At 35.1% G+C, this 21,666-nt stretch overlaps 1 protein-coding gene across 2 annotated transcripts in view; it reads right to left on the reverse strand.

Moving 5' to 3' along the window:
• The window catches only part of UBE2W (ubiquitin conjugating enzyme E2 W), a 33,529-nt gene continuing 11,863 nt past the window's right edge, over positions 1 to 21,666 (reverse strand). The window contains exons 2-6 of one of the 2 annotated variants that reach the window (XM_075023456.1): positions 15,079 to 15,170; positions 11,275 to 11,377; positions 8,566 to 8,721; positions 7,336 to 7,411; positions 1 to 2,901 (exon numbers count right to left, since the gene is read on the reverse strand). In XM_075023456.1, the coding sequence (XP_074879557.1) occupies positions 2,888 to 2,901; positions 7,336 to 7,411; positions 8,566 to 8,721; positions 11,275 to 11,377; positions 15,079 to 15,170 (441 nt within the window). In that variant the 3' untranslated portion in view covers positions 1 to 2,887. Of the gene's footprint in view, positions 2,902 to 7,335; positions 7,431 to 8,565; positions 8,722 to 11,274; positions 11,378 to 15,078; positions 15,171 to 21,666 lie in introns of those variants that run through there. The other variant, XM_075023457.1, reaches the window with a different exon arrangement.

Raw genomic sequence — 21,666 nt, forward strand, 5'->3', positions numbered from 1 at the left:
TCTATTTTAAAACAAGAATTTATTGTGTTATAGTATAAAGACACTAAACACAAAACAAAGTGTTTAACAACATGAACATTGACACAAAATAAAAGCAAGATCGTTTCAAGCCAATTCTGTAACCATTTCATGTGAGAAATTCCAAGTGAAAGAAAGTTACATACACAGAGTCACCCTACAGAAAGGATGGCACCACCTTCATCTAATTCAAGCCCTATTTCAGGACATCATAGCATTGTCAGAATAGTTGCATTATTTTGAGGGCTTTAGTGGTATATAGGCTTTGTCTTGGCCCTCTGTATATAGGTGAACTTACCCACAGATCTACAAGAGAACCAATGGAGGCATTTCTACTGTAAACTAAAAGACCTGAGGTACATTCTCTTCTAATCTACCTTGCATTTTTTTGACCTAAATATATTATAGGGGAGGGTTATTAAAGAGCAGCATAAATTTGGTTATTTAACTTCATTGTAGTCCATGTGATAGCATAGGTCAATAAAACGTATAATGCTTTGCACTACGACACCCATCTTCAACAAAATACATACAGCATGTCATAAAGCTTCTCTGAAACCATGTATTGTAGTATGGCAAGCCACCATATGAAAAGATACATGAATCTGAGAAGATGTTCTTGAACCATTTCTTCAGAGACATTACCTTATATCACAATAAGGTCTCTTTCCTGTGGACTATTTGATAGGATCCATTATGTGAACCATTCATACATGAATTTCTCAAAGCGGCACCAATCATTTCAATCAATACAGAGCAGTTAATATGAATATACGGATTAAGTATTAGATTACTGCTCTTTTATATGAACCATTTCCAAAAATAACCAGTTTGATTAACTCGCAACAATAAAATTTTGCTAAACAAAAAGTTCGGAGCAGAGCTATTTCATTTGCTTAAAATGATTATTTTTGGCTCTTAAAAGAAACTGAATTCTATGTTTTAAAGGCTCATTGTGAAAATATATACACACATCAAATTTATATCCAAAGCTAGATTTTACCATTGAGTTTTAAAGGCCAAGAGATATTTTCAGTACAGTAGGAAAAAATAGCAGTTCCTGAAGTATATTGTAGCCTCACTTCACTGGCAATATCCATAATTCAGTTGCTGTACAAAACACTTCTCTGAAGCAAATCCATCTGAACTCTATCCACCCTGAGTTAAGCATCTACACTTTAAAATGTTTTAAACATTAGGTAACAGAGAAGTATATACATGACTATAAAACTTGTCAGTTATCATACAGCAGTAAGAAAAAAAATCAGTATTTTCAGCCAATTTTCTTTTTGTTATTGTAGTTATTAGTTCTGGGTTAGGTTTGGGGCTTTTTTGGCTTTTCTTTGTTTTTAAATCAAGCAGTTACTTGATTTAGACATTCATGCATTAATCGCTTGAATTTTTTTTTTTGAGTGCAACAATAAGGCAACAGTAAAAAAAGTTATAGAAATTTTGCATATGTGTAAAGGTATTAAGTTTATAAAAGTGCTTCCTAAAAAGACAACCTAATTGCAGTATCAAAATATTACAGAGTGGTGAGAATGACTATCATTTCAATAAATGTTGCTCCATAGAAAAACGTCAATCTGATTTTAGGCTTTTTCCCCTTTTTTGGTGAAGTAAAAGCCTGGAAAAAAATTGGTATGGCTGCGTGGGACAAGCAAGTTAAGAAAATATACTTTAGTCTAAACTTAAATAAGAAGGTCCACACTTTTTTGTCAAAACATTAAGCCTCTGTCAAAAATGTATTTTTTTTTTCTTTTTATAGTACAGGATTAAAAGACAAGATGATGCTTACAAGATAAAGAAATAATTTACATGAAAATATCTTCTGACAAAGCTTTTCAATCAAAATATTGTTTTGTAACATTCAAACATGACATACAACAACAAAAGAAACAGTGAATGCAAACAAAAAATGTTATATGGATTGCTTTCAAACACATAAATAAATGAAATATTGGTGTAGGCAGTAGGGCTCATGCTGATGGCTAGCAGGAAATAACAGTGTGCAATCTATTTGGAAAAAGCTCTAAAGTACAAATTACAAGCCCAATTACGGACTGCAGCAAGTTCAGTTATATCACTGCCATCCTCTTCTATCTCCAAAATAAATTCTTGGTTAAATCACTCATACCCTAAATTACTCATACCTTTGCTTCAGAGATATGAATAACTATATACAAAAAGTAGTTTTATTTCACCATAGGGATAACATTGTACCTCTCTGCCAACGTCACTTGAAAAACCTTCCATGTCAAAACAATCTGACAGCAGATAAACAATTTAATAAATATGCTATGATCTTATTACAGTCCTTCAGCTAAGCATGTTGATTCATGCTGCTAGTTTTGTGACCACAGTGCATAGAATCCAAATATAAAAGAATGGGGAGGCTTTTAAGGTAATGGAGGATCCCTTGCTTATAATCCAAATATATCCAAAACTTTCATAAGCTCTGTCATGCATCAATCTTTTTTTGTGGCAGGAGCAAAACCTTTCCCTGGTACAATGTCCATTGCCGGCAATGGATGCACCAAAACCGTCAAGGAGCTCAGTGTTATTGCACAATATATGAAGACCTGGAATTCTTCCAAAAGCTTAAAATAAAAATAATGGAATTATTCTGACATTTCTGGACACCTGCATTAATACTGTATGACTAATAAAAGCATGTCAGTTGCATGGACTGAACCAGCGATCAACATGCGCCCAGAATGCACACTAGTAAAAATGCAGTCAAAGGAAGTAGTCTTCATTGCCTATAGGTCACTTCCAGTCAAAGGTTAAAGTTCAAAGACTGAATGATCAAAGTGCTCATTTTCTCAGTAGGACTATCTTCTGCTACGAGGATCACAAAATGGTGGCATCAACATGTGTCATCTTTAAAATAAAAGAAGAGCATTTATGGAAAACATATAAACATTCTAAGTCCAAATTAGCAAGGTGCTGTATGCAGAAACAATTCCTAGCATAGACAGTAACATGCAGTGGAAATACACCAATTGAATAATTATGCAGTTTTGTTCCATAACGACTCAGGAAAAAAAGAAGAGAATATCAAAACACAAAACTTCCAAAATACACATAACACCCCCAAGCATATTAGTATTAGCAAACATTTCATTAAAAGGACAGTAATTTCCATGCTTGATATTTAAAAGGTCACTCATCATGAAAATTAAAGACTAAATATGCTTAACATTTTGCCCCCTGTAAGTACAGCAGGTCCACACCAGTTACCAAATAGAGAAATCCTTTTATAAGGAATATATAGCAATAAAAGCTAGCAGAGTGGGCTTCTCCTGCTGCATTCTCAACCTTTTATACATATATATGTATATATATTTATATATAAGTATGTATATTCATTTATTTCTCAAGAAGCAACACAAACTATAGCTGACAGAATTATGCAAAAATAATAGGCTACTACTATAATCCTAAAATCTTAAACCTGAAAATAATTTCTATTCACTAATTTTTAGATACTGTGATTGGACAGAACATATTACAAAAAAGCATATTCTATGACAATCTTTTCTGCATTATGCGCAATATTAAAGTAAATATTTGCCTGTGAAGGATCTCCCCTTTTAAACTTTCTCTTCCACACACGAACCTGCAGTATATTTGCATCTGGTAACAGTAAATATTAAGTTTGTTAGCAGAAAGCAAACTTACTGTCTTGTTATTTTTAATGCACTTGTTAGCTTGCACACCTAGAAAATGTAGCCTTGTAAACAGTATTTTTACTGTTTACAGATTTAGTATGTATAAAGTAGCAGTTAAGAATTCTACATTCTCACTGGAAAACATTATGTCATCAATACTATGGCATGTAAAAAAACTCTTCATTTTGATAGTAGGGTACTATACATATAAAAAAGGTTGGACAAGGATGCAAGAGAGATAGAAGGGGTATTTAAATGGTGTACCAAAAGTTTGGGCCAAACACCACAGAAAACATTTCCTACTTCAAAAAAAAAAAAAAAGAAAAAAAAAAAACAAGCCAAAAGCAGTAAGGAGGTGCTGGTTGAAAACAAACACCATTGCCCTCTTTTTTTCACAAAAATCTACCTCCTGACAACACCAAAGCCAGGCAACAGCTTTATGAAACCAATTTCAGCCTGGATGCCCAAGAAAACTGTATCTGGAAGATCCTCCTCTGTCTTTAACACAACACCATCAACTCTCAGGTTGAAAATTCAACATGAAATTCAGTGTACAGGTGAAGCAGACATTTGCAGGGCAGACATTCTAGAAATATTTTAAGTTATCAAAGATCAGAAGTCTTGAAACAGGGCTTGCGAGGACTTCAGTTTGTAGCAAACAAGGCTCCACAACTCTGCTAATGCAATAAGTTGCTTTGTTGAGGCAGGGATGAAATGAGATTAAAAACTCTGTAATAAGCTAAATGCATGGAGACACATGTTTACATGTCAGAATATATCTCAAAGTGCTACTTTATCCCTCTGTGCTCATATTGGTTTGCTTTACATCAGCTCCCAACCATGCACTACTTGCTCCCAGCTAAATAAATTCCAGGCACTTACTGGGAAAAAAAACCAAAAAAAACCCCCAAAAAACCCCACAAAACCCCCCAAAAACCAAAAAACTTCAAATGCATATATTAGAAGTGATGACAGTCTTCCTCCTTTCTCTTCAAAACACAAGGATTCAATTTCCAATGGCTAGCTGACAACAGAAGGGGCAGAACCACTCTGCATCTCCCTCCACATGTTCTTATATTAGCACTGCCATTTATTTCACCTAGTTGTTACCCTTGCACAGCTGGTTTTCTTTCTTGGTTGGGATTGGGGTTTTGCCCCTAATTTACCCAGCCTGAAGTGGATCGACCACAAGATCAGATATGTGACACTTCAGTTGAAGCAGGAGCAGAAAATAAGATGACAGAATCACATTTTCCAAGGGCTTGTAAATCTTTTCAGATGACAAAACACTGAAGACGGTTCTTTTCCAGAGAGAGGTGGTTAAAATCAGCAGGCAAGCTACACCTCCCATTTTAGTATAACCCACCATTTCTTCAAACCCATTAAGAAAACATTGAAAATTTAAAGATCATGCTTTGGCAGTCTTGTTTTATGTCCACAGAAGAGAAACAAAATTACTTGTAAGTAAGAAAAGGAGCAAGTGACACACAAAACTTGAAGGAAAAACCCTCTAGCATTTAAGAAAATTTTTGTCCAATGGACATTGTGCATATTTTATTTTTTAGTGTAAGAATTTAATGGTAGGGGAGTAAAACGCAATGAACTTCTAATCATGACCTCCTTTTTAATTAGTACTTAAAAGGGAAGTTAAAAACCAAATGAAAAGACTATGAAGCAAAACAGTATGAGTTATTTAAATGAACTGACTTGCTTTCTCTTGCCTCAGGTTGGTTTTTAGATTGCTCTGAATTTGGGGAGGGGTAAGGTTTTCTGACTTTTAGAAAACAGCCATTGCATAGTTACTTCAAAGTAATTGACTTGTTCAGTGGACTATAAGCAGCTTGATGGTTTTGAGCCACAATTATATAGCAACTTTCAGAGTCAGATAACCCACACTTCTTTTCATACTCATTTGGTGTTTTGCTTGTTTAACTCAAATTGAATTTAATGAATAAGAAATCAAAGTAGTATTGGTAGACTGTTCTTCTTGATAGACTTCAATCCTGAATCAAGACTACTACAAATTCAAAGCAGACAAAACATATTTTAATCACAAGGTAAAGCCAATAAATGAAACTTTACTTGTTTCTCTAGCAAGTGAAAATAAAAATACTTAATAAAAATTCTCCCAAAATTGCCAATAAAGCAAAACTAGAAATGGAGAAACACCAAACACATTACAAGAGTGTGAAAACAGAAAGAGAAGAGAAAGTGACTACTGAATAATCTGGTGAAGATTAAAAACCCAGCCTTGCAGGCAATAGGATTATTATACTTGGAATCAATTTTAAAAACAACATAATGTACAACCACATGATAAACAGTCCTGAGTTTCTTAAATACCTCTTAATCCTATGACATACAGCACTCCTCTTACTGTAATTGAAGTCACCTTATTTTAGAGATACTATTAGAGTATTATGAGAAACAGAGTTTCATTCTGTTACATTACCATACATCAAAATCCCATTGGTCTCAGCAAGTCTTATGAAACTCTCAAGTTTCACTTGTTAAGGCATCCATGGGCTTTTAAGAATCTAAGGGTGAAGGTTTTGGCATTTGCCTCTCCAGTCATTAACTCCCACTGTCTCAAAATACCCAGTCTTATTTCACATAGGGGACAGAAGATGTCCTGGGGTGGGGAGGCAGTGAAAAACAGAGGATGTCTTATGATGGAGCCTTCGGTGAAAGGCAGTGATGGCATCAACTGCTCCTCCACCACCCTAGCATACAGCATTACTTGCTCTAAATACATCCTTTCCCAAAATACACGGGCTTCCAATAATCACCATTTATATAGTATTTTCCCAGGGAAAGCAAAGAAAGTATTGGCCAACAATAGAGGAGAGAAGAAAAGCATAGCCCGTCTCTAACTCCTGCTTCTTTCTTTCCTCACCAATGGAGTGGTTAAGACAAGCACATACAGTCAACCCCAGCTCTGGGAAAAGGATGACAAATATTGAGGCAGAAGAAAGAAACCACATTGTATGAAGCCAGACAGAGAGCACATGGAAAGAAGGGGAGAAAAAAAAAAACAAAAAACAAACCTACAAACAAAAAACCTCACCAAACCAAAACAACTAGCACTGCAGACACTGTAGTACTATACGTAGCAATTTTAGCATGGTGGTTTTTTACCATGTACATGTAGAATCTTATTACTATATTATTGACTACTAGTTCTTAAGAGCCTTTAAGTCAGCCAACTGTCCCACACTGGAAATTCTGATTAACAGCGGAAATCTATTAAAACACATAGCTGTTTACAAATACATAGGCATTTTTTAATTGTCATAAAAGCTCTTAAAGCATTACCAACAACAAGAAAACCTGGGTTTAGAGCTAAACCTAGTTTCATTACAGACCTTCCCCCATCCCAAACTTAAGACTTGTCATGTACTAATACAGTTTATAAGAACTTTCATTCAAATTCAAACCTCCAATTTAGAACATAAATCTGTGCAGTTTAAATTTCCATCAGGAATTATTAAAATGTGATATAAAAAAATCACAGCAGAGTATCTCAGAAACAGGATTTTAATAACTTCTTGAAATTTAAGAAAAGACTTTAAGGCTTTGAATGCATTTCTCCTACTTTCCTACATTTTCATTGCCTTCAGCCTGCTCCTAGTTAAATACTTACCATGATACCACCATTTTGTTTTCTTTGGATTCTTGTTACATGTTCTTACATAAAATGAGTTATCTGGAGGTCGCCTCTGCAACAGAAGAAAAGACCTACAAATAATCAAACAATCCTCATATTGTAATACACGAGCTATTTAATAAGCTTATGAAAGGCTACCATGTGAATGCAGTGAAAATGAGGTAACAGGCAGGGCTACAACTTTGTCAAGAAAAATCTCTTAATGATCCAGGTAAGAATTCTCACTAGAGATACTCCAAGCAAAAAATTAATGAAAAAATACCAAACAATTCAGACAGACAGGGGAGAAATAAATAAAAACAAAATAAAATGAATAAAAAAAAGGAAAGGAAACAACCCACAAGAAAGGAATAGCTGTTCAAAAAAACCAAATGAGATTCCTTTGCAGTTTGGAATCTAATTCTGATATATTAGATCCAATTCCCATCCATAAGTCTCAGATTGGAGTGGGTGAAAAAATGAACTTAAACATCTATATCTGATAAATACTTCATATTCTTCAGCTTTCTTCGTAAGTGTCATCATTATGCAAAATCAAAGTCCTAGGATACAATACAAAGCCATTTTGGGGGTGTTTTTCTATCACATACACATGACTAGGACTGATTGGGATGTGACATAAATAGGCATGTTTGGATAGCACAGATGTACAAGCTCTGACCACATCTAACTTCCACAGATATTCCACTGCAAAAGAAATGGTCAAAAGTAAAAGGGTAGTCTCTTCACAGAAAAGGTCTGAGGTATCAGTACCACTCATCTATGACCAAAAAAACAGCTTAGCACCATTTACCTTCCTGAAATGAAAATTATAAAGATCACTGAAATAGGACAGCTGCAAATAAACAAAACATCTGCACTAAAGACATTTCAATAAGCCTTTTGCACTGCCTTTAGAGATAGAATCAATTTACACAGAATTGTCCTAAAACATGACTGAACTTCACAATTAGTACAACTAGAAGGATTCCATTCACTCCTCTTTTCCAATAATGATATATGAGTAGTTTACCATGAAAACAGTGACAAAGTACTTACTGCACTGTTTATTTTGCAGTTCTAGCTTAGTATTTTTTCAGTAGTAGAAATGTAGATATAGTAGTTTTACCTATTTTAGAATTTGAGAAATGAAAAATCTCACTTTGCAAAGTAGAAAACTATTAACTTTTACTTATTCTGCTCCAACGGTGCTAAAAAAGCCCATACCTTTTCTTTGCAGCTGGAAAGCATGCTAATAATGCTAAGACAAACAGATTGCACTGAGAGAGCTGGAGACCAGTCTTCTGTTAGAATGGATAAACAGATATGACCATTGCTATAAACATGAGGATGAACAGGAATATTGTCTCCAGTAAACATGACCTAAAAAAAAGAACAAACATTACTGTATTTTATGTTCCACATTTTAAATAACTGTATTGCTTTGGGGAACACAATATCTTATTTAACAAGTGGATCTGCCATTTTCACTTACATTAAATAATACACTTTACCATGTGAGGTTCATTAATTTTTGGAAGCTGTTAATTGAAATGTAAAATAAAACAATGGAAGCCTAAATAGCTAGTGAAGATGAAGTTAAATAAATGGTTATATGTAGGGTTTTTTCTATGAATATTTATACAGCATAGAAAAATACAAAGGTAACAGTGTAAAAACATCAAACTAAACTTTTTGTATCTTGCGGCCTCAGTCTCTCACATCCTGAGGAATACAGTTGCCTAGCCAAAACACTGGATTTTAATGATTTCATGAGCCACAATGTTATACACCAGGAAACACAACCGAGATTCACAAATAAGTATTTCTATAACCTGGACACCACAGAAATTAAGTTCTGGACAACTAATCCAGGTGCCAGCATAAAGAGTAAAATGCATCAATCCTACTAACTATAAAATAAAGGACTTGTACAACCAAAGTATGCTACCATATAGGAAATATTTTTAGATCATTATTTCAAAGGGAATACATTTTTATTTGACATGGATGAATATGTAAGAATAGCATTTAGAACCCTAACTCCTCTCTATTAAAAGACAATATCACAGTCAAAAAAAAGGTTAGAAAACCAATTTTGACTATTGCTCTTACATCAAGTTTTTGTCAAACACATAGTTGGTTCAGGACCAACGGAAATGGAGTAAAAGTGAAACCTTTGTAGCAGCATTACCCGCCTGAGCTCCTTATCCAACATAACCACTGTCAGTAATCTTTTATGCAATGACACAATAAATCTCTACCACTCATAACCATAATACCCAGAAGCCTCTTAAGTGTTTCCTAAGTTATATAGATATATGTATGTGTACAAATATGTATACATGTACACAACACACCCACCTCATCACTGACTAAAAGAAAGAAGCAACACCTTCATCATGCAGGAAACTAAAATTAGAGGGCTTAACAAATGGCAGATTGGTTTTTTCTAAGGCAGTACAAAAACTGGATGCAGAATGATCTTTCATGGGTCTTTAAATTGGTATTTCTTAAGCACTGAAGAGCTGACCTTCATAATCTAGTAATGTATCTCACTTCTAACTAACATCTTCCTTTTATAGGAAAACCAGAACTAGGCATGCTAGGTAAGTAAAAGTATGCACACTATGATAGACAATATATATTTAAAGGCAGAAAACAACCAAATGATTAAGCAGCAGAAGTGTAAACTGCCAATTCACAATAAGTAGATTTGCAGGAGAGAGAATTATGACCCAGAGGTTTGTAATGTAGAATGAACCACTCGCACAGCAGCATTTTTATAATGGAAATTCTAGCCATCTACAACAGTCAAGTATCCAGTACTTAAATTCTTAATTGTTTTCTGCGCTAAAAGTCAGTGTACGTGTACAGATCTAATTTGCTGTTTTACAATAAATTGCACAGAGCCACACACACAGGTTGGATAATGAGTACAAACAGTACATGCTTGGAACCAAATGAAAGTGGCTACTCTCTTGTGGATGACCTATGATTAGTTCACTGCAAACCTGATGAAGTGCAGAAGTACAGGTGGCCAGTTTGTTCCTTAAAACCTAAGACTGAAAAGTCAGCATTCTAGGTTTTAATCACAGTACCTAAAAACATGTCATGTTTATGGTTTAAGTGTCTCTCTCAGGTCAATGCTTCAGTCTCAACACCAATGAGAAAAGTGTCAGAGATCATTCTTGGAACTTTGTGCTGAAACAGACAGGATAAGAACTAAGGCACTCTTGCTTTTCTTCTTCCTTTTTCAGAAAGGCAGCACTGATAGCTGAACACTACTCTTACCAGCCGTGTTTTGTAACATTTCCCTCAGGTAATGGAGGGATGGATGTACAGATCTCATTCTGCAGCCTAATAGTATTGCTGTCCCTTCAGTTCTTTACATTGCCATGAAAGCAACACAGTATCTCACATCTCAGCTGTAACCACTAGATTTATAGGCCTCTCATAAAGATGTCATGTATCTATGAGAATCCCTACCACAAGAACAATATTGCTCCAGCTGTATGAATAGTGGCAGCAGAGAAGATGCAAGAGGCTTAAAAACAAACTAGAAAAAAAAAAGTTGGAAGCAAAAAGAGAGGGGACAAAGAAGCAGTTTGTTGTTTACTCTACTCCTACACCACAGTAAAGGGGATCTTCCCACTTTACCTTGTGTTGCTCTTTCACATGATATGAATATCAACCTCAAAGAAGCCTCCAGTTTACACTGCTCTTTCATCTCCTACGAAACCAAGTAGATTGTCACAGCACTATACCTCACTGCAGAGTCATTTTTTAAAAGAAAAGGCATCTGCACAATGCGTTTAATACAAATTAAAGTAACTAAACCTCACATTAGGATATGGGGATGACACTAATATTCAGCATGTGTCATGCAGCTATAACCTAAAGGTAGCGTTAAGCAAGAAGGAAGAAAGCGGTTACCTGAGGCGAATCAAAAGGATACCGACTACTGAACTTAAATAGAAGCTGAAATTTCTCCCCTTCATATAGTGTTCCTGGAGCACCTTCCATGTCTACAATCCACCTAAGGAATGGGGAAAAAATTGTTAGTATTGTGGACTGACAAGTAATTTTACTCCTGGACCACAGGACTAATCAAATCAATTACCAATCACAGCCCAATTTTCTAAACTATCCATTAGTATCATAACCATCACAAAGGTGAGTAACACATCAAATCTACATTTGAAAGAAAAAAGCTTGGTATTTTACATACAAGCATTGATATTGTGCGGCAAATTATACAAGTAATTATGACTTGAATTCAACACAGACCCATCAGTTCCCAATAAAATGACTGTTAATGTGGGACAACAAAGCTGAAACAAAGACCTTTTCCAAAGTTTATTTCTACACAGAAACAAGCTTGGAACAAAATAAACTACTACGCATTCTCTTTCACGTTGTTTTACTTTTCTGTCAAGGAAATCATCGATACAGTTTATTAAAATAAAATCTGTATCCAAAGGGGAAGGACTGCTCCTCTTGCACCTACATCTGTGAAAAACTCAGAAATTAAATGGTATATAACCTGGCAGGCAATGGAACCAAAACTGGAAAAGTGAATAGTATAAAAAGGAAAAGGTCACAGAAAATTAAAAACAAAACAAAACAAAAAGGATGATTTGCAACTGTAATAAAGGTAACACCTCAACATATCACAGTATTTTTTTTTTCTCTGCTTCTGCTCCTTCCATCATAATAACACGGAAGTAACTGACAGCTGGAGTTGGCAGGGGGTAGCTGGGTGTGAGTTGTTTATTGTTGTTGGGTTTGGGTTGGGTTGTCGGGGGTTTTTTTAATCCAGTCAAAAATAGATGCTTTGCATATTGTTCAACACATACAGCAACAGTCTGCTATCCAGCTTCTGTCATTCTGGCATTCTATTGTTGATCACTTAATACCATCCTTTGCAGCACAACTTCCCCATTTTTGTCTTTCACCCTTCGTTGAGTTTTACACATTTGAGCAACACGATAAGGTAAAGATTCAGCAAGAGACTACAAAAATACTCAGATAAGATTTATATCAGACTCAAGTGAGGCAGCCAAGATTTTTCAGAACAGCAGCGTGTTCAGAAAAGTCAACATCTCCTCCAGTTGGCAGTCCTGATGACCCTATTCCCAACCTCTCCATCCTCATATCACATACACTCTCCCCCTGTATTTAAGCCACGCACATTTTTTATCTTGCCCTCTATTACTCTTTTTTCTACTGAACTGCTAGCTGTCACACTCTTCAGAAGGAATGCATCGTCAACAGTAGCATGGTGATGGCTGTATCAGTGTTCCATATTTTAATTTTGTGAAGACTCTTTTGATTTAATCTATCTGCACCCCAGACCACTTATCTCTTCTTATGCCTCCTGCTTTTACATTTATACACATGGTGCGCCAGTACTCTTCAGTTTTATTAGTCCTTGCGATCCAGAACCTCCACTTTCAAGTTTTTAAAATAGTTTCATTTACTAAGTAGAAGATAATTCTGCCTGGACATTGCTCCTTTTATGGTCAAGGAATCACTAGAACCCATCTTTCCTGTGTGCTTTACGGTTTAGCCATCTCAAATTTCTAATCTTTGTGTATTTAAAATATATGATTGCTTAACATTTCAAACAACCCAGTTACATCACAGGATCCAATTATTTTATTTAACATCTTTCAAATCCAAGCTTGTATTGCTACACAAATCTTTACTGCACCAGTTCAAACTGCAACTTGATTAATGAACTCAGAACATGCTACCTGGCACCAAAAAAACACAAAGATAAAAAATACGATGTTATTCATGACAGTAAGCTTCTTAAACAGTGACAATTCCAAAATCTAGCATGACAGCAAACAGGAGGTTTTTACTTGCAAAGTATTGAAAAGTATAAAAATTGCACATAGCAGAAAAAAACAATAAGGTAGTACTCTGGGAACAGAGACATTCTAAGAAAAATGGAAATCCACAAAAAAAAAAACACTCAACAGGTATTTTTTTTTCCTTTTACATCTCTTCATCTGCTGTAAACTTTCACTTCATAGTTGTTTTTTGTTTAAATGAGTGAAAAACACTTGCAATATTAGACTGAGTCCCTTTTTCAGAAAATATAAGTATCTTGCTTCCAACAGAAAACCCAAAGTAAAGCAAGAAACACAAGCTGTAATTCACAATTGTACAGCAGTTTATTACTATTTGTACCAAACTCTGGAAGGTGCTATTTCAATTTGTTTCAGTCATATGTATCTGCATGAAGTATCACAAACCCCAGCATCATTTAAAAAGCAATAGCAGTGTTTAACTCAGTATATACAAGGCTCAGAAAAGCCTCACGTAACATGGGCTGAGTGCCACCACCAAAAATGCAGATGTATCATGGTTTAACACCAGGCAGCAACTAAACAGCATGCAAGCTGCTTGCTCATTCCCCTCCTGCAGTGGGATGGGGGAGAGAACTGGGGAGAAAAAAGAAAAAAAAAAAGTAAAATTCAGGGGTTGAGATAAAGACAGTTTAACAGGACAGAAAAGGAAGGGATAATAATAATAATAATATAATGCAAAACAAGTGATCCACAATGCAATTGCTCACCACCTGCTGACCGATACCCAGCCAACCCCTGAGCCATGGTGCCCCCCAGCCAACTCCCCCCAGTTTATATACTGGGCATGACGTAATATGATATGGAATACCCTTTGACTCGTTTGGGTTAGTTGTCCTCGCTGTGTCCCCTCCCAGCTTCTTGTGCACTCCCAGCCTCTGCTGGCAGTGAAGTGTGAAAAGCTGAAAAGTCCTTGACTTAGTATAAACACTGCTTAGCAACAGCTAAAACATCAGTGTGTTATCAACAATATTCTCATCCTAACCCCAAAACACAGCACTATAGCAGCTACTAAGAAAATTATCTTTATTCCAGCCAAAACCAGGACAATATGTGAAGCAACATGAGAAGACAGCTCTATGTTACGTTTTTAAATTGATCCATCAATCAATAATACAGTCCAGAATATAGAGCCTGAGATTCATACTCTCATAAATGTTTACATCTGCTAAGATTTTTTTGACATTTCTCTAAAATTAAACTAAGAAAATTATCTAAAAGAAATATCAACACAGTCTAAATGTTTTGACTTTCAGTCAATTAAAATAATAATTTAAATTAATACCAGGAACAATCTCTGTCCATTTCAATGGACAGGACACAATATTTAACCATGTTTCTCCTTCTGTTTCACTAATCACAGAAAAAAATACAGCAGGAAGGAAAGTGCAGAAAAACATACTTAGATAAATTTGCTCTTTAAGAAGTTTCTTCCACTTGCTTTAGAGAAAGAAGGTAATGGAAATTAACAGCTACGAAATATACTCAATACAAATAATGTAGAAACTCTAAATCAGCTACTCCATTATTTCAGTAAATCTACAGGGGTTTCACAGGTCAGTAGCTATGAAAGATTGTTAAATTATTTTATTCTAAAATATGCAGAAGCTTTTACCAATTGACATTTTGTTAGACAGTGAAATGCCTAATAAAAATTTAATAAATTCACTATCCAGTTCCTAAGAGTGTCCAGCACATTACTGCAATATGCTCATTAAGTAGAGCAACATTTCACTCCCTGGACTAAAAACAAAAATGCAGAATGTTACTTGGAATAAGTGGTGGAAGTGGCATGCAGAGAACTTCTAATTACTTACGCTTTTCAGCTTGATAGCAAAAATAAAATAGAATGTATACTTACTGCGTAATTGAATTTTGTACACTCTTTTCATTTAGAGTCATTCCTGGAGGTGGATCATTTTGCATTGCCAATAGTTCTTTTTGTAATCGTTTCTATAAAGAAATTGTATAGAATATTTTAAATATTAAATAAAGTTCAACAATAAACATACACACTAAAGTACACTTCATTAACTACTAAAGGTAAAAAGAGTTTTATTTGAAAATTTAAATATAAAGTGAAATTGAAAGGTGAGCACGAGGGAAGACTCCTCTCCTAGAAATTAAACTGAAAAGTCACAGGCAAAAAGTCACAGGCTTTAAACTTACTTTTTTGGTAAAATGGAACAGCACTTGTATTTGCAACAGTGACAAGTGAAGAACTGTTGTGATATGAAATACACAGAGGTATCCAGGGTTTTGTCATATTACAAAGATGTCAGTCAGAGCTCTACATCTATCAATGAACATTTCATATTCCCGATAGCATCAGATTTACAATTAATTCTCCAAGATTTTAACAGTAAACTCTTCCTCCTCCAAGTAATTTAAGACACTTCTATGTTGCATCTGTGCAAGCTTTTGCCTTGTTCTAAGCCATCCCAGAGGACAGAACACAAAACTAAAACAAGACTATGTGACTTGCAGATCATAAACTATTTTATAACTTTATAGTAACTGTATCTTAGAGCCTACAGAGTCATAGTATTTAGAAAAGTGTTACACCAGTAGCTCAGGTAATTCTCACCTATTTTGACAGGGATAAATCGGTAACTGCAACCAGCTGCTTCTATGTAACTACCAGAACTGTTTCTTACAATGTATGGAGCAAGGGAAATGCAACCTCTGTAAAGTGCTATCATTGGCACCGCTTTCAGAGTGTATTTTCTCCATATAAACAGTTATGCAACATGTTTTGTCATCTCCAAGCTATCTAGATAACGGAAAATTCAAGGCTTTCTCATTTCTTACTCTCCTTTTTCCTGCCAACCATTTTAAGGTTTACGACCTACCAGTCCACTTCCATCATCCCACTCGTCAAAATTACCTTACCCTCAAGAGGAATAAAAATATATAGTTTGGGGTTTAGTATCTAATTTTGATTCAACATACAATTTTTTAAAATGTAGGTTTATCACGCATTTGTAGCTGTTTCTTACTAATTTTCCAAATAATTTTTCTGGTGCTTAGTAGAATTTAAAAAAATCCACTGGGGAAAATAAAGCGTTCATTTGCCAACATAGAAGTGATTCAGTATCTCTTTAATACCTTTGAAATAGGACTACAACAAATTCAGACACACAACTCCTAAAGAAAAGGCCTCCATACATTCACAATTTACATTTCAAAATAACTTTGCCTCCATCAAGCTGCCCTGAACACTTGCTTCGAGCTTCTATTTTGAAAGTTCCTACCTTGAACACAGATACACACTTTAAAAGTCTTTTATTTGCAAGCAATTAAACAAATATGTTTTGAAGTGAAATGTTGTCATAAAAGAATTTTAAAGGCTGTTATAATTGGTGTACAGATATAAACAAATTGAAAAAACATTGCTAGCATTTTCATAGGAAAGCTATATACATTGCTAATACAGTGAAAAACAAATTAGATTCCTAGTGTTCATCTTTGCTTTATGCACAGTTTAGGAAAATTTCACATTATAAACACCAGTGTTTAACACCACTATTATGAATTAAACTGCAAAAGAACAAAGTTCCAAAACCATTTTACAAATCCTTAATTTGAGTGGCAGAGATGTTTTGAAGCCAATTCTCTTTCTGACACTTTCCAAGACCACCATCAAATAAACCTCAGTGGTAGTCAACCTGTGTATGCCTTGTCATACAGATCATCATACTGACAAATATTTTAAAAGTTCAGAGATTAGAACCTTATATAAGGGAAATTCAATCTCTTTCTCTTAAAGAGGAGATTTAGAAACTTTAGGTAAAAAATAGTAAAGAACAAATGTACTTAAGAACAGCAAATAATTCAGTACATCCATTTGCTTATACATATAGACAAACTGTGTAACTGTCTTTATAAAAAAGGAGCCTAAAATCCATTTTAAAATTAAATTAAAACCAGCCACATTAAGGTATCAGCATCTGATCAAAGACAGTAATTTGAAAAGAGGAAATTTTCTTTATTCTGTATCCTACCAAAAATCCCAAATTACCAACACTTCTCATTTCAAGTTTGGACCTTTGGCCCTTTTCTCCAGCAACCGTCTTTTCAGTCTAATACAGTCTCAGTCACTTTTTTATCCATCTCACCAGTTCAAAAATATTCTGACTGCTTCACAGCTTTTCAGTTCTCACATATAATATTTATGGTTCTTTCTAAAAAAAAAAAACAAACCAGTAACTCAAGGGGAAGAAAAAAAAAGTAAAACATGTACTTGATCAGCAGTGTACCATTGATGCACTCTGTTCCTCTGATCTTAAAACATTTACTCACACTGTCATGGGGGCCTGCCCATTGAATGCAAATAATACATACAGACAACACATTGCTTCTCCTCAGTTGCAATACAAAATATATTAAGATCAAAAAATGCATCCCAGAGAAATAACAGCAGATACTATTTACACTTTGGGTCAAAAGTATCACAGTAAACAAAATCATATTTTTAAAGACAAAAAAGAAATTCTCTTTCCTTAGTTAGCCAGTTCAAACAAGTATCAATGTAAGTTCAGTCTGACCTGTATTTGCAGCTCTCAGTGAGAATATAAATAAAAAAAAAAACCATGTCATTCCCATATAAAGCTGAAAAGAGCACATTCAGTAGAAAATGGATATGTTATCTGACTATTAAGCCCAAGAAACTCAATAACGTAAGTCCCCCAGAAAAGCAAGCCTGTAACATTGCTAGTGTTGTAATGAAATGAAAGCAAACTTTATCAAAGAAACTTATCACTGTGAAATAAGGGAATCAACAAAGAAAACCTGATTATGATTACCTATTATGCATACAAAACTCCAGTGTAATTCTGATTAACAGTAAATTCCTAGGCAAAGCTCCACATTGGAGGGAGAGGATGCAGAGGTCAAGAAACCCACAGCTCTTCTGGACTTGTTCTTCATTCAGAGCAATATCCCAAACAGTACCAAGTATCAGCAAAAGGCATTACTTCCTTCAGCTTTACTGTAACCACTCTAACCCTGTCAGCTGTGTTCTCCATTGTACTATGCCCTGATGGATTTCATGTATCTCAACATTGCTCCCCCTAAGGGTAAGGCCAGAAGGAAAAAAAAACCAAACAAAACAAAACAAACAAAAAAAACCCAAAACAACACACACACACAGATGAAGAGGATCTCACCCCACAATTGCAAGCAATCAGGACAGAAGACCAACAACTGCTATTAGAGATGGCACAGAACCTTTTCATTTTTATTCTCTCCAGCTATACTGACTATCTTGGATAACTTCCCTTGAAATTAAAGGACAAAAATACGATTTAATAATAAATTCCTAGGTTTCTCCAGTCCCCATGTCAGGAGTTCTGAAAGTCTTAGACAGCTCAAGGGGAAAGAAATGCTTTTAAAAATTTCATTAAGTATTACTCTAGCCACTACAGAGAGAAGCAAGGCAAAGTCTTTGTGTAAAGATAATTATTTCTATTGGACCAACTGATACACATTTAAGAAGGGGTACTTGTGGCAATATAAGCCCTTATTTGTTTTTTTTCCAACTGGAATAATAAAATATACTATCTATTTTACAACACCCTACTATTCCATTAACCATGTCATACAAGTTAATCATACCTTATCTGATGAACACAGCTGGGTATCTTTAATAGGCTTTCACCACACATGTTCAAAATTTGGTTTGTTCTATCAAGCATCAACTCAATTATTTCTGTACAAACTAATGAACAGCTGCCTACAGACCTTTTCCAGAAGACGCTCGAGAGTACTCTATAGCAACTGTAACAAAATTGTAGAGGGCATCATGGCCTACTAACCAGAATTAATCCAAACACTGAATAATTGTTTTAAGAGAGGGGCTAACCAATATTTCAAAAATTGTCTTCTAATCAACCTCTCTGGTCAATGCATTCCAGTGTTTGACTACCCTCCTGGTATAAAATGTTTCTTTTGTATCTTATTGGAATATCTCACATTCCAATTTGTGTCTGTTGCCCCTTGTCTTCCCACTGTGGCCCCATTTTAGGTTGTAGGCATCAGCAAGATCTTCCCTTTGCCTTCTCTTCTTAAGGCTGAAGAAATCCAGTCTCCTTGAACATCATGTAGTTTAGCTCCCAACCATCCTGGTGGCCATCTGTTGGACTCACTCCAGCACATCCATGTCTTTCTTCAACTGGGGGTTCCTAAAGACAGTACTCCAGATGTGTCAGAGTGAGGGGAAGAATCACTTTCCTCAAGCTGCTTGCTACATGCTTGCACACACAGGCCAATATGCAACTAAGGATATGCAGAAAATTTGGAAGATACTCTCCAAAGATACTATGAAGGACTATTTTTTCCTTCCTCTCTCCCTTAACACAACTTAAAATAATTTGTCTCATGTTGTGTCTCATTAGTACACAAAATTGGATTATCAGGAGCCAGATGTAGTTTTAGAAAAAAAAAATCTTAAATGAAGCCCTTGAAGGCCAGATTCATACAGTTTAATTAGGAAATTAAGCTCTTGGTTACCATAGTAATTCATAAAACATCTAAAGTTTAAATGTAACAACTTGAAATTAATTCCTCTTCAGTGTTTAACAATATTTGTACTGGCTGACCAAAGAGGTTACAAAGAACACTAATTTTCTCAGAGTAACACCAAGTCTAAAGACAACTGTAATATCACGCACAAATCCAGAAACATGCACTCTTAGCTTCAAGATAATTATGTACTTTTAAAAAAACATGACACTGATATACGAAGCCCACACACGTTATGTACAAAAGGCACGCTGCAACCCTAAGTTTCTGAAATTAAGCATTTGAAAAGGAACAGTTTCAGGAGGAAAGCCTTCCTTGTATTTGACAGCCATGAATGCAGAAAACTTTTTCTGGCACAAAATTCTTGAGAATTAGCAGCAACATACATAGCAGGACAAAGTATAATGGATTAACACTTTTCAGACAATTTTAACCACCTCATTTGTAGAATCTTATAAACTTAGGACTTGAAGATACCTCAGGGAAGTCACCTCCCCATCTTCCTACCATAAGCATGGATCAAAGATTCTTAAAATATCCTTGTAGTTAAAAGCCTTTAACATTTTCCACATCACCCTATCTCTTGCTTTTGTAATTGGAAGAATTTTCTTCACAATAAGAGATCTAGGTGAGTTGAATAAATTATGTCAAATTACTTCTCTTACTCTTCATGGATACAGAAGAGAATTCTTTTACTTATTTCAACTTATTTCTCTCCTTTCCCAATCCTTACTAAACACAACACATAATTCTTTCAAGCCAATGCAGACTGCACTCAAAATCCCCTTTAGCAGGTCCACCCAGCTTGACAGAACCAAATGCTCTCTGTCAATCAGAAATCCAGTTGAAACAAGAGTGATTTTACTGCAATCAAACTGCAACTGTGATACCTTGAGAAGTGGTCTTTGCGGTTAATAAAAAAAAAAGAATCCAAGAATCCACCAATTTATACATTTCTCTTGTGTGCTTATTCAAATGTCACAATAGCACAAGCCAGAAATACTTGCACAGTCAGAATACAGCTACTGCTTCTCTTTCACAATAGTTACTGCACAATAAGAGGAGAAAGTCATGTTAGTTCAATGTGATCCATTTTGGCTACTTTTTAGCTAGGTACTCACAAGTTAATTGTCCATTATATCTTACAGGTGTCAGAGACTATTCGGTTCAGTGACTTCCAGAAGCCACCCTTTCTTCACACAACAGTACAAGAATAAAAATAATACTTATCTGGAAACTCAAAGTAATTGTCAAAAAAACCAGATTCAGTTGCTTAAACACTTAAAAAAAACCAAAATCAATCCACACAGCTGAATCCTAGTGACCAACATAATACCCAACACCTAAAAGGTATTGAATCTGTCCTTTTTGCTTGGCATTATTTGTTGTTAATTTAAGTAACTGTATCATCTATTCTTTCCTTACCTTTTCTATTCGCAGGCTCATCCCTTTCTTCATCTTTCTAGTGATTTATAAAAACCTTTCTTAATGCTTTTCTAATCTGCTAATATAAAACAATGAACCATGGGTAGATTTCACTCATATGCTTGTCCCTTTCTTTCATATTGAGCTTTAGCTGTAATTACTTATTTTCACTTTTCTGTTTTATACAAAGCCTTTTCAGTCTTCAAGTCACTAAATAGAACCTCATGTAGCCATTCTGACTTTTACTATTATTCCTATATTTTTTCCATATTGAGACAGCTTGCCACCGTAAATTAGTATTTTCTTCTGGAAATTTGTAGCCCTTCAACACTCTTAATTACAAGGAGTCCTTTATTTACAGATCTCCAGCTATTTTGAGACATGCATATCTAAAGTCAATACCATTATTACTTTTGCTTTTTTTCTTACCATGAATCAGGAATACCTTTTTTTTTAAAAAATCACATACTCAGGTTCCTTTCAGCCTCTCAACCAGCTCCTT

Source organism: Buteo buteo, chromosome 3 (genome assembly GCF_964188355.1).
Source record: "Buteo buteo chromosome 3, bButBut1.hap1.1, whole genome shotgun sequence".
In the NCBI taxonomy this organism is placed as follows: Eukaryota; Metazoa; Chordata; class Aves; order Accipitriformes; family Accipitridae; genus Buteo; species Buteo buteo.